Here is a 15759-nt window from a genome sequence, read left to right as displayed (position 1 = left end):
CAAAGAGAGCTGCCAAGTTCAGTGGGTTATTCCTGTGCACCCAGTAATTAGTAGGTGCTGCAGGAAGTTAAAAAAAACACAGAAGGGAAATTTGAGAAAGAAATTATTTCCTTTATTTTCTTTCCCACACGAGAATATCATACCCTTTGCCTTCAGGGAGACTTAAAGGCATGAGCTCGACGTATAAGAGAGGATAATGCACATGACAAGGAAAAATGAGTTGAGCAACAGGTAGTTAAGAGACGTAGCCTTACGAATCTTGAACAGACTTTGAACCAGAAAATGTGAACTCTGGTCTCCAATTACATCTCCAGACCTCCAGTCCTGGTCTTCATCTGCCCTCTGGTGGCCACGGTTCTGAACAGGAAATTCCACAGAAGAGCTCCCCTGAAAGAAAGCAGAGGCCCAGTAAGAAATGATAAGCATGTGTGTATGTATGGATATGGACGTATATGTAAGTGTATATGTAAGTATATATGTAAGTGTATGCATAAATGTATATGAATACTCCGTATTCTTCACCTCATATCTTCATGGTAAACCTGTAAGGTAAATAATAATATTCTCACTTAAAAATCAAGCTAATAGGGGCACCTGGGCGGCCCAGTTCAGGCTGGGCCCTGCGTCAAGCTCTGTGCTGACAGCTCAGAGCCTGGAGCCTCCTTCAGACTCTGCGTCTCCCTCTCTCTCTCTCTCTCTCTGCCCCTCCCCCGCTCGCACTCTGTCTCTCTCTGTCTCTCAAAAATAAAGAAATGAAAATCAAACTAATAATTCCAAAACATGAAGTTAATATATACATCAACCCATTTCATGGGGAAGATATATTTCCACAGAGGAGTGTCTGTGCCCAAGCATTCAGTTCATCCCGAGGTCCAAGATGTTTTGTAGTTCTTTATTTTCTACATCTGTATTATAAAAGCAGTCGTTGTGGTGGGTTTTGTTGTTGTTGTTGTTGTTGTTGTTGTTTTGTTTTATCAAACTTTTTTTTTTTTTTTTTTTTTAGAGAGAGAATGGGAGCAGAGTAGAGGGGTTGGGGCGGGGAGAGAAAGAGAGGGAGAATCTTAAGCAGTTCCACGCTGAGTGTGGAGCTCAGTGCAGGGCTTGATCCCACAACCCAGAGATCATGACCTGAGCCGAAACCAAGAGTCGGATGCTCAACCTCCTGAGCCCCCCATGTGCTCCAATAGTGGTGGTTTTTTTTTTTTCACTGTCCAAACATGAAAGTATGTTACATCATGCTCCTCCCACTGTGATGTCCTCCAGAATTTCTGCAATCACCTGTCCTCTGCTATCCCCCAGCACCCTCTGGTTGTTCACGTTGCCCAGGCTACTTACAGGGCTCCAGACCTTCCTCCCTCCACTCCTGTGTGTTTAGCCCTCTTCCCACACCCATGCTTCACCCGTCCTGGCCACTGTCCCTAATTCTTCCCAACCTCCCTAGGTACGCTAAGATTACAAGGTTGTTGACTTTAACGAGCATTCACAAAGGGTTAACGGCGATGGAAAGAGTGCACACAACGCACACATCTGACGAGAAAATACGGTAGAAGCTTGGATTGCGGATAACTTGTTGCTGGGAGTGTTCCGCAAGACGAGCAAACATTTCTCATAAATTTTCACTTGATAAATGAGCGATGTCTTGTAATATGAGTAGTACGAGACGCCGGATGTCACATGATCACAACCGAGCCAATGGTTCCTCTCTCTCTCTCTCTCTCTTTCTCTCTCTATCTCACATGCGTGCGCTGTGGGACTGTGGGTGATCATCTCCCACACTTGGATGCTTCGTCTCAGGCTGTGGTGTTTGCAGAAATCAGTGATCTTTCAGAACATTGGAAGGTGCCCACAACTGGCACTTGTGTATTTTATGTCACTTCCAAGCACCTGTGGACAGTCCCTTGTTTTTCCATCCAAGAGTAAGCTTAGGAATGCTTTGCTTCCTTCTAGGTCAGGCTGCCTGCAGATATAGACCCTTTCCTTTGCTGTCTTATTGCCAGTTACGTGAAATACAGTAAATGACAAGAGGTTATTAATACTGTATTGCAGTCAACATCCGTTAGTGATAGTGAAAGTCTCCTACACAATAACCCTCCTGTGTCTTGTCTCTCTCACACCAGCCATGAAGTTTGCAAACAGAAGTGCAGGTTGATTTGTTTATTTTTCTTTATATTTTGTATTTTCTTTGTTATATTGTATTGTATTTCAGTACTGTAATCATTTTTATATGAATATTTTTGGGTTGTGTAATGAATCATCCGAATTTCCATTATTTCTTGTGGGAAAATTCGCTTTGATATACAAGTGCTTTGGATTATAAGCATGTTTCCAGAATGGATTCTGCTCGCAAACCAAGGTTTTCCTGTATTGATGGGCAACGGCTTCCTGAAAAAGTAATCTGCCATTGTCTTCGTAGTTTCCCAGTGACCGCATCTTCCCTTGGCTGCAACCTCTCTGATCTGCTGGGCTTTTCTTTTTCCCTTTACTGATCCTTCTCCCCTCTCGAGCCGCTGGCCTCCAGCCCCCACACTTCTGATACTTGTCTTAGGCCTTCGCGTTCACTTTCTTCCACCCAGACTGGGCTCTACACCAGAGCAACTGGGAGTCTTGTCCATGTTATAGCATTACTTGCTTCATCATACCACGCGCACCCCAGAGAGCCTGGAATCCGCCCCCTTTCCTCTCCCCTTTATTCACCCAATTTGAGAATCGCTGCTCGAATCTGACAGTTTAACCCAGAAGGCAGCATGAGGGAGTGGAACCAATGTGTTTGGTATTAGAACACCTAGGCTGAAATCCTGCCTTCCCTATGACAGATGAGCTCTGCAACCAACCGTGGGCAACTTTCTGCAGAGGAATTGGAATTGCCTGTCTCCACAGCATCCATTTCCTGCTTTCCCAATTTCCAACCCCTACCCACCACCCCAATCCCAATAGGAATCCATGTGGTTCCGGGAAGTTTGTGAGTGTGTTCCAGTTCTTTGACCCCAGGAGTTGATCCAGAGGTTGTCTTTTTGTTAATGTTTTTGGGTCAAGGTTATAATCCCCAGTTGCTTGGTCAAACACAAGTCTAGATGTTGCTGGAAAGGGTTTTTTGGTTGTTTTTTTTTTTTTTTAGATGTGATTAATATTTATTTATTAAAAAAATTTTTTTTAACGTTTATTTATTTTTGAGACACAGAGAGACAGAGCATGAACGGGGAAGGGTCAGAGAGAGGGAGACACAGAATCTGAAACAGGCTCCAGGCTCTGAGCCGTCAGCCCAGAGCCCGACACGGGGCTCGAACTCACGGACCGCGAGATCATGACCTGAGCCAAAGTCAGCCGCTTAACCAACTGAGCCACCCAGGCACCCCTTAGATGTGATTAATATTTAAATAAGTAGACTTTGAGTAAAGCAGAGTATTCTCCATAATGTGGGTGAGCCTCACCCAATCAGTTGAAGGCCTTAAGAGCAAAGACTGGGATTTCCCAGTGATGAAAAAATTCTGCCTCAAGACTGCAGCCTAAAAATTCTGCCTGAGTTTCCAGCATGCTGTCCTGCAGAATTCAGACTCAAGGCTGCAACACCAACTCTTACCTGAATGTATAGGCTGCTGGCCTGCCCTCTCCAGTTCAGACTTGCCAGCCTCCACAATCGTGTGAGATAATTCCCGAACACAAATCTCTCTCATGTAGATGTATATAAATATTCCATCTAGAGTGCTGAACCTCTTCCTGTATTAACAGTTGGGTACTTTATTTTTTAAATACGTATACATGAGAGATATATTTCATATTTATAAATATACATACATATACATATATATAGGCAGTGTGGGTGTGCACGCGCCTCCTATTGGTTCTGTTTCCCTGGAGAACACTGACACATGTAGGTATGTCACCAAAACCCCGTTAAAGCTTAAGCTTTTTTCTGGGAATACTGGGACATAGCTACTCCCTTTGTTTTGAATGGTGGAGTTGTGATGTGAGATTTGGAACAGCTGCTAGGTGCACGCTCTGGGCTTGGATCCTAAGACCTAATGCAGGCACTACCTCTTAGCACCTGTGGGACTGCTCCTTCGTTTCCTCATATGCAAAGTGGGATTATAGTGCTCACCACATAGGGTTAGGGAAAGGTTGAAATGGTTTACTACTTAGAACAGTGCCTGGATCATAGTAAATGCTCAATAAACCCAAGTGTCGCTGCCAATGCTGCTGCTGATGTACACGGCCTGATAACAAGCTGATGTATAAGAAGGGCAAGAAAATGGCCCCGTCAGAGCCCTGACGGCTTCTCAAACCTCTAGGTCAAACTGTCATCGCTGTCAAAGCCATCCTGCATCTGGGCTTTTCAGTGACATACGCTCATAAACTCCTTTCACTTTTTACACCTATTTGGGTTCAGTTTTTATTTTATATCCAGTGCTGAACATCTTCCCGTCTTCACAGTTGGGCAGTTTCTTTTTTCGGATCCACAAGTTTGAGACCCATGGCCCTTTTCCCAGAAAATGGAGCTACCTGTCGACTCTATTAAGAGTGACGAGTTTCAGTGGCTCCAGGAACCCCATTTCTAAACCCATCAGCAGGGTGGTACCTTCGGTTCCTGAAAGGTGATTTATTCCCCTATGGCAACTGCCCAAATGATTCCTGGGTGAGGTGGTTTCAGTGAGGAGGAATCAGGAAGGGACTGGGAATGATGAAAAGATGATGGTTTTAAGGGACATGCAAATGAAAAACATAATAGGATACCATTTCAACTCACTAGTTAGGTAAAAATGTAAAAGTCTTAAAAATTCTAAGTGTTGACATGTATATGGAGCTAAGGGGACTTTTACATACTGCCGATGGGGGATGTAAACTGTAATCTACAAAACGAGGTATAAAAATTGGCATTATCATGTAAAGCTTAAAATGTCTTTATTCTGAGGCAATAATATTTCTACCAGGTCTATCCGTAGAGAACCTCTCAGATATGTGTCATATGAAACACTTATAAGAATGTTGGGCACTGCATTGTTGATCAGAGCAAAAAGACTGAAACAACCATGCACAGGGGGATGGATAAATGAAATGTGGAGTATTTACTTAAAGCATTCCAAAGACAATGAAAATGAATGAACTACAGCTACATGAATCGATGTGGCTAAATCTAAAAATCATAGCTTTGATTAAGAGCACTTGCAAAGTACATACTAAATATCATTTATATAAAGTTGAGAAATACACAATAATTAACACATTCTTTAGGGATTTACCAAGGCTGGTGGAATGATCACGATTTATGCTTGTCTTTACATTATACATGTTATATTCTTTGCATGAAATATGTTCTTTTTATTGTGATAAAATCTGCATAACATCAACTTTAGCTTTTTAACCATTTTCAACTGTACACTTTAGCGGCATGCACTTAGGTACAGGCACGTTGTTACACAACCATCCACTACTATCCATCTCCAGAACTTTTCCGTGATCCCAAACTGTGCTTTTGGAATCACAGCCACGAAATCATTGCCAAACTCAAGGTCATTAAGTATCTTTGCTCTGTTTTCTCCTTAAAGTTGCATCATTTTCCTTTTTAAGTCTAGGTCTTTGACCCATTTTAAGTTCATTTTTATTTATGGTGTGGTAAAGGCCCAACATTCTTTCGCAGAATAAATTTGTAAACAGAAAGACAGAATCAGAGAATACTAGCTCCAGAAGGGGCCCTTCCCATTCACAATGAGGAAACTAGAATAGAGGTGAAAATAACAGGCCGAGCTCACACAGCTGGCTAAAGGGCAGCAGCAGAGTCAAATCCTGCCTTGTTGGCGATGCATCGTTCTCACTGCCCAGGAGCCTAAGCGCCGGGAGCTCCCACCCGAGTTTGGACCGGGTACCCACAGAAACACCGCGCTACCTCGCTTCAGCTCCGGCTCCTCCCCTTCCCCGCCCCCTGGGCGGGCCCCTACGGCTCCGGAACTGCCGAGTTTAGGAAAACCGGCGCGGACGCGGGCGCGGGCGCGGGCTCGGGGAAAAGCCCGGCAAACTATTGACGTCTCAGGGACCATCAGCAATTGGTTGGAAGGTGCTGACTCCAGATCCGCTTTCCTATAATCCCAGCCGGGATTTCTCAGGCGCTCCAGGACCGGGAGGACCCGCGGGATTAAACGGTCCGGGGCGGGGCGGGGCGTGCGCGCAGGCTCGGTCCAGATTGACCGCTTGGGGCGGCGCGCGGCTTGGCGGGATTTTTCTGGCTCCATTTACCCGCAGAGCCTTGGACTCGGATGGCTCCGTCGCGGCGGGTGCGGGGCCCGGGGCGCGGCGGGTAAGTACTTCGGTTCGTGCGGACGCAGCCCGGGCACCGGCGTTTACCTCTTTCGCTTCCTGCCGCGTTTTGTGCCTCTCGGAGCTGTTCGTGCTGCGTAGCGAGGCTCCCTGGCTCTGCCCCTGCGGAACTCGCTCAGGGTCTCGTCTTCCACCTATAAAATGGGAATATTAGCCCCAAGTGCATAGGGTGGCCGCGAGATTTAAAGCAGTTACAGCTGAAAGCTGCCTGGCGGGTGGAAGAGAAGGTTAGCTTTGTGTGCGCGAGTGTAGGCTAAAGTAGGCGGGAAATATTTTGAAACAAAATATCCAACAAATAACTCATTGAGCCGCCTCCTGCTTGCCAGACTTTACATTCTAGAAAGTTTGCCCTCTGGCTGGCCGTCAGGATTCTTATTTTCGAGACCCTGCCGTGTTTGTAACACGAACGTTAAAGCTGAACCAAATCTCCAGCCGGTGCACCAAGCTGTCGCTTGTTATTCTTAAAAAGGGGTCCAGGATGGGTCACGCAGTTTTGTCTTAATCAAAAAGGGCATGCATTTAAATATAGGCTGCCAAACTGCTCTCCAGAATGTTATTGTTTTAAGTTTTTTAATGTTTTTGTTTATTTTTGAGGCAGAGACAGAGCACGAGCAGGGGAGGGGCAGAGAGAGAGGGAGACACAGAATCCGAAGCAGGCTCCGGGCTCTGCGCTGTCAGCATAGACCCCGACGCGGGGCTCGAACTCACGGACTGTGAGATCATGACCTGAGCCGGAGTCGGCCGCTTAACCGACTGAGCCACCCAGCCGCCCCCAGAATGTTATTTTTAATGGATTCGTTGACAGTTGCCCTGCTCGCAGTGTCTTGAGCGCACCCGAAGGCCTGGTGTGGTCCTAGCTAAAGGGGTCTCGGCCTGCTATGGTGGGGACGCAAGGTCATACATACACATGTCCAGGAGTTCCTCCTGGGCTGTGGGAAGACTCCCTGTAGGAGGTGGCGTTTGTGGATGCCGGGTGACAGCGGAATGCAAGCCAGGCAGAGCTTAGGGGAAAGCCTGGAGCAGGACAGAGCAGGGAGGTGGAATGAACTGAGAGACTAGACTCCTGTGGGGACTCTTGATGGTGGGGAGAACCAAAGGCTCTCCCGATGGAGAGTCCCACTCTCTCCATGTGTGTGTATACATACAACATTTTTGCCTTTGAGACTCTTGAAATCTGTTCATCCCCCTCCCCCAAACTCACTGGTGCACATCTACCAAAACTTTTACATACGGTATCGCAGAGGTTTCCATCTTTGGAAACAGCACCTTGCTCCTACCCTTAGGGAAGGTGGAAACTTGACCTTTTTTTAAGCACAGAGGAGGCAAGAGCCAGGGGTCAGCGGAGGATAAGAAGTTCTGCAATCTGGTTTCTAGTCCTCTTTCTGTTACTTGGCTGTGTGACCTTTGATAAGTCACGTAACTTCTTTTTCCCGAACCCTGGAATCATAAATGCTGTAAAATGAATACCTGGTCTACCTTCTTCTTTGGAACGGAGAATCAAATAAAGCAGTGGTCCTTAAAGTGTTTTTAGAAATGTGCATTTGTTAGAAACGCAGCAGCTCAGATCCCATCCCAGATGGATGGAATCAGAATCTCTGGGGTGGGGCCAAGCAGTCTGTTGGAAGCCTTCCAGGTGATTCTGATGTCTTAAGTTTGAGAACCACCTCTCTAAAGAGTTCCACAGTTTTGTTTACTGTGACTCACAGTAATGATGTTTTACATCCCAATTAATACACACGTGTGCACCACACACTTCTAGAACAACAACAAAAAAAAGGTTATGAAAATCAAACGTTCAATGCAATCTTACATTTTCTATTCTTTTGTATTTACTTTTTGAAAATACAGAAGAAGATGTTGAGGGAAATTCTGGGGACGTGGGTAGAATTTGAATATGGACAGTAGATTATATGATCCTATCGGTGTTCATTTTCTTAATTTGGAAATTGTACTGTGGCAATGCGTGATAATGCTGTCTTAGGAAAGGCACACTGAATTATTTAGGGGTAAAGGTGCATGTTGTCTCTAGTCTACACACACAGAGGGCATATGAGACAACATGTGAACAGTAGGTGAACGTGGGTAGAGAATATACAGAATGTTCTTGAAATTCTAGCAAATAAAACAATACTCAAAGAAATATTGATTCCGACACGCCGGACTGATTTTGCTTTCCACGAATGGTGCCTGCACAGCAAGTTGTAGAGTCAGAGACTGAGTAATGGTATCGTACCCAAGTACCCCCAGTGCCGTCCTGCGATGCCTGGTGCACGGAGGATACACGGTACATGTTTACTGGAAATACTGTTCCCCCTCCCCCACACACTCCTATTTCCAGTTTGTATTTTATTAAAATTTTTTTTTTCAACGTTTATTTATTTTTGGGACAGAGATAGAGCATGAACGGGGGAGGGGCAGAGAGAGAGGGAGACACAGAATCGGAAACAGGCTCCAGGCTCTGAGCCATCAGCCCAGAGCCCGACGCGGGGCTCGAACTCACGGACCGCGAGATCGTGACCTGGCTGAAGTCGGACGCTCCACCGACTGCGCCACCCAGGCGCCCCTCCAGTTTGTATTTTAGTCACTGTTGTTACATCTTGTTTACGCTTGTTGAAGATCTACAACTTTGTCCTTTTATCCCAGTGCCCAAGGGAGGGGCATTAGCGGTGGGAAGGGGAAAGCTGTAGATTTGAACTGCTGGAAATTTTGACGCGGGCGGCTTCTTGGCTGTGTGCCGCTTTGGGCAAATTTACTCTGCAGATGGGGTTCACTTCTACTTTATAGGACCGTTGGAGCTAAATGAGGAAATATACGTGCAAGAGCCAGGCACAGGCTAGAATGGGTGTCGGGTGCCTAGTAAATGCCAGCCTACTTCCCTTTTGCTCTATTCTGCAGAAACTGTCAGTCGCTACTATTGACTTGTCCTCAGGGAAAAGGAATATAGCAGGATGAAGAGTTTCTGTGTCCCTGAGGGAGAGAGGTGTGCTATTTTATACACCGGTGATATGATTTGACCCGTAAAAAAAAAAAAAAATGTGTGTGAGATACAGGTTCTGTTTTCCCAAAGGATTTTGCCATAACCTGACTTTCTCTGGGTGCTCACTCTCTGTGCAACTGATGACAATAATCTGGGGGAAAAAATGCTTCGAAAGGGTTGCAAGTTACGGTGTTTCCCCAGTTATTTTAAATATTTCCTTTTTGTGTGTTTTTGCTGTTCGATAGTGTGAGATCTTCAAAGAACTCTATAGGAAAAACACATTCCACGAAAGATGTAAGTTATCGTCTCGCTTTAATATAATTATCTCATAACTGACAATACGAAATGATGAACGTTTTGTGGGAAGCTTCGAGTCGCGTAGACTTCACTCGGTGAGCTCAGTGTTCTACTGTAGTGAAAAGTGTATTCCTTTGCCTCCCATCTTTGCCAGTATATTACAAAAAATGATCCCTGTTAACATTTTGAATCTTTTTTTCTGGGCCTAGGTTGGTTTTATTTTCATTTGGATAATTGATATCCTGTAAAAATTTGTACAGCTTTCTGTATTTTGCTCTTTTCACTTCGCCATTTGGCTAAAGTCCAGCATACCTGGCACGGAATTCTTCAAGTTTTAAAGCTCTGCTCCCAGCCTGCCTTCGTGGGAAGTCCAAAGTGCCTGAGATGGATTTCTTAGCCTTCCTGACTTCTTTCTTTTCTTGGAAGGCAGCTGGAAGCTGGAGGCTGATTTGCATCTCAGAGGATGGGAAGGCCTGTCAGCTCCCCTTCTCTAGCATCCCACCCCCAAGTACTCCGTGACGGATTTTATAGTGAGGGTCTGTAAGTGGGAAAGTTTTTGTTGGGTCCATTTTACACCATCTCCTTCATATCTTCTAGAATTTCCTCATGTTTTCTTTTCTGTAAATGGCATCCTTCCCCATTTCCCAGAGCTGTGATGGATTTTTTTTCTCATTTTCTGTATGTTTTGGTCTTTCATGAAGATTTGGGGTAGTAAATGTCATGGGGCCTGTTGGTATATTGAACCAGAAACCCTTGTCTCTTCTTTGGGAGTTTTTACCCATGCGTATCCTTATGAACTTTCAGGTGCGTGGGGGAGAGGGCCCATAGCTTCCCCTAGATCAGCAGTTGGCAAACTATGGCCCATGGGCCAAATCTGGCCTGCTCCCTGTTTTTGTACAACCCTGTGAGCTGAGAAAGATTTTTACCTTTCTGATTGGTTGGAATAAAATCAAAAGACAACTATCTCGTGATAGGTGAGAATGATACAAAATTCAAATTTCAGTATTCATAAATAAAGTTTTATTGCGACACAGCCATGCTTAATTCTTTCTGCAAGGTCACTGTCTGCTTTCAGACTGCAGTGGCTGAGTTGAGCAGTTGCAACAGATGCAAAGCCTACTATATTGAGTCTCTGGTCCTTGATAGAATTTAGCCAGCCCCTGTCTTGGTTTTTCAAAGGGGTCTGTTTCCCCCAACTCCCCCCTCAAAAAGTGTTAAGGATCATTTCTTTAGGCAGCAACGATAGCAGGATTATCCTTTCTAAATAAATCAACTTTGTAATGTTCCCGGTTGTTACAACTAATTCAATGACTTTGACTTTATTCACTTTTAGAAAGCTGGCCCAGAGCAGAAGCCTACTAATGTATTTGATTTTCCCGATAATTCTGGTATCTCCAGCATCAGCAGACTGGGTGAACATGAGAAAGATGAAGAACCTTATGAAATCTTCGGTTAGTATTTTAAATCTTCATCTTAAAAACTTTAACGTAGTTTATCCTAAAAACTTTGGGCTAGCTCCTAATAAAAATATGCATCGGGCTGTGTGCTGACAGCTCGGAGCCTGGAGCCTGCTTCAGATTCTGTGTCTCCCTCTCTCCCTCCACCCCTCCCCCGCGCTCTCCCTCTGTCTCTTTTTCTATCAAAAATAAACATTAAAAAAAATTTTTTTTTAATATGGACATCTTTTCAGATTTTAAAAATCAGCTGTCTGCATATGACTGTAGTGTTCTGGGGAGTACTTAATATTTTGAGTTAATTTGTCTCACTTTTAAGTACATTAGAAGTAAGAACTCTTTTTTAAATTTTTTTTTTCTTTATGTTTCATTATTTATTTTGAGAGAGAGGGAGAGAGAAACAGAGCACGAGCAGGAGAGGGGCAGAGAGAGAGGGAGACACAGGATCTGAAGCAGGCTTCAGGCTCAAACCCATAAACCATGAGATCGTGACCTGATCCAAAGTTGGACACTTAACGGACTGAGCCGCCCAGGCACCCCATTAAGAAGTCTATTAAACATTTATCAAAGCGGAACTCTTCTAGGAGCATTTGTCCACAAGCCAGTCCTAATAGGGCACCTATTATAGTACTCTGTAGAAAGAGGAATATGAACTATACTTCTCACTCCATATGACCAATAGAGTGATTCAGTAAGGGGTTTTACTTAGAAGAGGGATAATTTTCCCTTTGCGGAAATACACAGAGGCAGAGGATGCTTCGGGAGAGCCAGGGGGAGAGCTTCATCTGTGTTTCTTGGAGTGTGAGGAAAGCAGGGCTGGCACCTGGCCCAGGTGGGACTGCTTCTGTTTATGTCACTGGCCACTTCAGAGGTCAAAAATGAGCAGAACGTGGGCACCTGGCTCAGTCGGTTAAGCGTCCGACTTCAGCTCAGGTCACGAATCTTGCGGTCTGTGAGTTCGAGCCCGCATCCAGCTGTGTGCTGACAGCTCAGAGCCTGGAGCCTGCTTCACATTCTGTGTCTCCCTCTCTCTCTGCTCCTCCCCTGTGCGCACGCTCTCTCTCTCTCTGTCTCTTTCTCTCTCTCTCAAAAATAAATAGATTTAAAAAACTTTTAAAGACAATACCTCCTTTTCAGTGGTACATTAGTGTGGCCCCCAAATTGCACAACCGTCACCATTGTCTATTCCAGAACATCCTAATCACCCCGGCGAGAAACTCTGTGCCTGTTGGCATTCAGTCCCCACCCGTCCTTCCCCCCCCAACCCCTGCCAGCCATACACCTCCTCCCTGTTTGTGCCTCTTCATACAAATGGAGTCCTACTCCGTGTTCATTTGTGACTGGCTTCTTGCATTTAGCAGAGTCTTTTCACTGTTCCTCTGTGCTGTAGCAGGCGTCATACTGCATTCCTAAAAAATGTTTTAGTTCCGTAATCCGTTGTTTGTTTTTTTTTTAATTTTTTTTTTTAACGTTTTATTTATTTTTGAGACAGGGAGAGACAGAGCATGAACGGGGGAGGGTCAGAGAGAGAGGGAGACACAGAATCTGAAACAGGCTCCAGGGTCAGAGAGAGAGGGAGACACAGAATCTGAAACAGAGCCCGACGCGGGGCTCGAACTCACAAACCATGAGATCGTGACCTGAGCTGAAGTCGGCTGCTTGACCGACGGAGCCACCCAGGCGCCCCTAACCATTTTTAAAAGTACATTTCTGTGGCATCACCCCGCTCCCGTTCTCCTGCAGCTATCCTCCCCATCCCCCCCCAGAACCTCCCCTTGCCCCTAACTGAAAGCCTGTGCCCATTAAGCCACACCTCCTCATTCCCCACACCTCCCAGCCCAACTTTCTGTTTCTGTAAATTTGACTGCTCTAGGTGCCTCCTTTGAGAGGAATCAGACAATATTTTTCCTCTTTTTTTTCCACTTAATTATGTCTTCAGAGTCTCCCCCGTGTTGTAGCCTGTGTCCAAATTTCCTTTTGAAACTGAGTAATATTCCATCCTGTGTGTATGTCCAGTCATCTGGCAGTGAACGCTGGGGTTGCTTTTACCTTGTGACTATTGTGAATAATGCTGCCATACACACGGGTGTTCAAACATCCATGGGAGTCCCTGCTTTCACTTCTTGGGAGCACCTACGCGGAAGTAGAGTTGCTGGATGTAAGGTAATTGTGTTCGCTTTTTTGAGGCCACAACATTCATTTTACATTTGCACTAGTAATACAGTTTCTCCACATCCTCACTTGGGGTTGTTTTGTTGTGTTTTGTTTTGTTTTTTGATGCCAGCCATCCAAATGGATGTGGAGTAGTATCTCATTGTGGCTTCGAGTTTTATTTCCCTAGTGACTAATGATGCTGACCATGTTTCTATGTGTCTTTTGGCCCATTTGTGTATCTGGAGCTGCCTATTCAAATCATTTATCCATTTTTAAATTGGAGTATTCATCTTGTTAAAATTGGGGTGTCTCTCTTTATGTGTTGAGGTGTGAGGGTCCAGTTTGTATGACTGGTTACACACGGAGATTCAGGATTGGTTTGTTTCTCTTTTACTCTTTGTGATGGGCAGTAGTGAATAAATCCCTTTGCCTAGTTGAGGGCAACACAGAGTATATACTGATGTTAAAATTGTGCATGGACGTGTTCACTGCTTAAGCAACTGTCTGAACCCATGTCGTTTAAAGCCACACCATGGTGCTTACGCTGCCACTGCCAGGCTAAAATTGCTAAAATTCGAACACAAGTAGTAGCTTGGCTCTTACCAGGCACCCCCCCATCCCACCCCCCCTTGCAGCAATTCAACTCTCCCATTCCTGGCCACCTCCCACCCTCCCCCAAGCTCTCCCCTCCTGCCACCAGCCCAGCCCCAGCCCAGTGTGTTGAGGTCTCTCTTTTTACCTGAGTAGGTAGGAGTGTTCTGTTCCCCCCAGGGTCCTCTTCCGTGCCTTTCCACCAAGGCCATTTGGTCGCCCTCCCTTTCATCTTGCTCGCTGAAGTTAGCTCCTTGTGCTAGGGAAAGGCTCAAACGGTGCAGGGGAAGAGAAGGAGGGAGAAGACTGGAATCCTTCCCCAGAGGGCCCCCTCCTCCTAGCTGGGAACTTGATGAGGTTCTAGAGTCCCGTGGGCCAAGCCCTGTAAGCCTCGGAGCTGATCACGAGCGTAGTGATCTCTCAAGTAGGGCCGTGATGCTCTGTCAGGTGAGGACTGAGAACGTCAGGCTTCTTTAAATTTCTTTTATATCCTTAAAAAATTTCCAGATAGCATGTAAATACAGTAATACAGGTTACCACTGATAAATGCCCACGTATTTACGAATGAAATGGTTTAAATTTCTCATTGTTGAGGTGTGAGCGCAAGAACATTCGGGAAGGAAGTAGCCTGTGTAATTGGTAGCCATTAAAACTGAGGTCGCCGTTGTGAGGGAACAAACTTAAACGCTGCCCAAGCTGCCAGACTTTGAAAGTTGTACTTTAAAAAAAAACGTCTTTTGCAGACCCTCCTTTACACAGCACTGCTATATATGCTGATGAAGAAGAATTCTCCACACACTGTGGTTCACCCATCCCTTCAACTCCTGAAGGAAAAGAAGTGGAGAAAAGGTAAGCTTCTACTTTCAGCAGTTGTTTATTTGGGGTTAGTAGGATTTCCGAGACGCTCTCTCAGGTAGAGGCTTATAAAACTAAAGCTCTTTAAAGATCTTTGGAGCCAACTTAGTTTTTCCTCAAGAGAACCGGTACATAAAAACTTATTTTCAAAAATTAATATTACTTATAATTAATTATAGGTACAACTTTCCCGTCAAAGAAAACAGTCACGGGGATGTAATTACAGCATGGTGATAGAGGTGATACTGTGTTGTATGTTCGAAAGCTGCTAAGAGAGTAGATCTGGACAGTTGTCACAAGAAGAAGAAAATTTGTAGCTCTGTTTAGTGACAGACGTTAACTAAACTAATTGTGGAGATCATTTTTCAGTATATACAAGTATCCAATCGTTATGTCGTACACCTGAAACTAACATATGTCTGTTATACCTCACTTATAAAAAAATCCAGCTTAATTAAAAAAAAAAAAGTCATTACAATTGACATTTAACTGATTATTCTAGAAAACATGCTCGTGAAGCTAGTTTTGCTTTAAGGTTAAGACAAGGAGGGAGGGAAAGAATTTTTCAAGTTTTTATTTTAATTCGAATCACCTGGGTCTCATCACAGGTACCCTCCTTAATCCCATTACCTATTTCCCCCCACCTCCTCTCTGGTAACCATCAGTTCTTCAAAGCTAAGATTCTGCTTCTTGGTTTGCCCCTCTCTCTCTCTCTCTCTCTCTCTCTCTCTCTCTCTCTCTCTCTCTCTCTCTCTCTCTTTTAAACCCTTTGCTCCTTTGTTTTGTTTCTGTATACATCATATGGGATTTGTCTTTCTCTGACTGACTGACTTTGCTTAGCATAATAGTCTCCAGCTCCATCCAAGTCATTACAAATAGCAATATTTCATTCTTTTTTAATGGCTGAGTAATATTCCATCGTATATATGTACCACCGCTTTATCCGTTCACAAATTGATGAACACTTGGGCCGCTTCCATGATTTGGCTAGTGTAACTAATGTTGCTATAAACATAGGGGTGCACGTACCCTTGGAATTAGGGTTTTTGCATTCTTTGTGTAAAAACTCAGTAGTGCAATTCCTGGATCATAGGGTAGTTCTATTTGGAACTTTTTGAGGAACCT

General features: G+C 44.7%; 1 protein-coding gene across 2 annotated transcripts in view; it reads left to right on the top strand.

Moving 5' to 3' along the window:
• The first annotated feature begins 6147 nt into the window (after positions 1-6147).
• The window catches only part of CENPU (centromere protein U), a 41935-nt gene continuing 32323 nt past the window's right edge, over positions 6148-15759 (top strand). For both annotated transcript variants that reach the window (XM_045055215.1, XR_006596280.1), the window contains exons 1-4: positions 6148-6286; positions 9529-9577; positions 10914-11031; positions 14523-14628. In XM_045055215.1, the coding sequence (XP_044911150.1) occupies positions 6246-6286; positions 9529-9577; positions 10914-11031; positions 14523-14628 (314 nt within the window). In that variant the 5' untranslated portion in view covers positions 6148-6245. The remainder of the gene's footprint in view (positions 6287-9528; positions 9578-10913; positions 11032-14522; positions 14629-15759) is intronic.

This window comes from Felis catus, chromosome B1 (genome assembly GCF_018350175.1).
Source record: "Felis catus isolate Fca126 chromosome B1, F.catus_Fca126_mat1.0, whole genome shotgun sequence".
NCBI lineage: Eukaryota > Metazoa > Chordata > Mammalia > Carnivora > Felidae > Felis > Felis catus.
The sequence above is the reverse complement of the archived record's forward strand: the minus strand, read 5'-3'. Positions and strand labels throughout refer to the sequence as shown.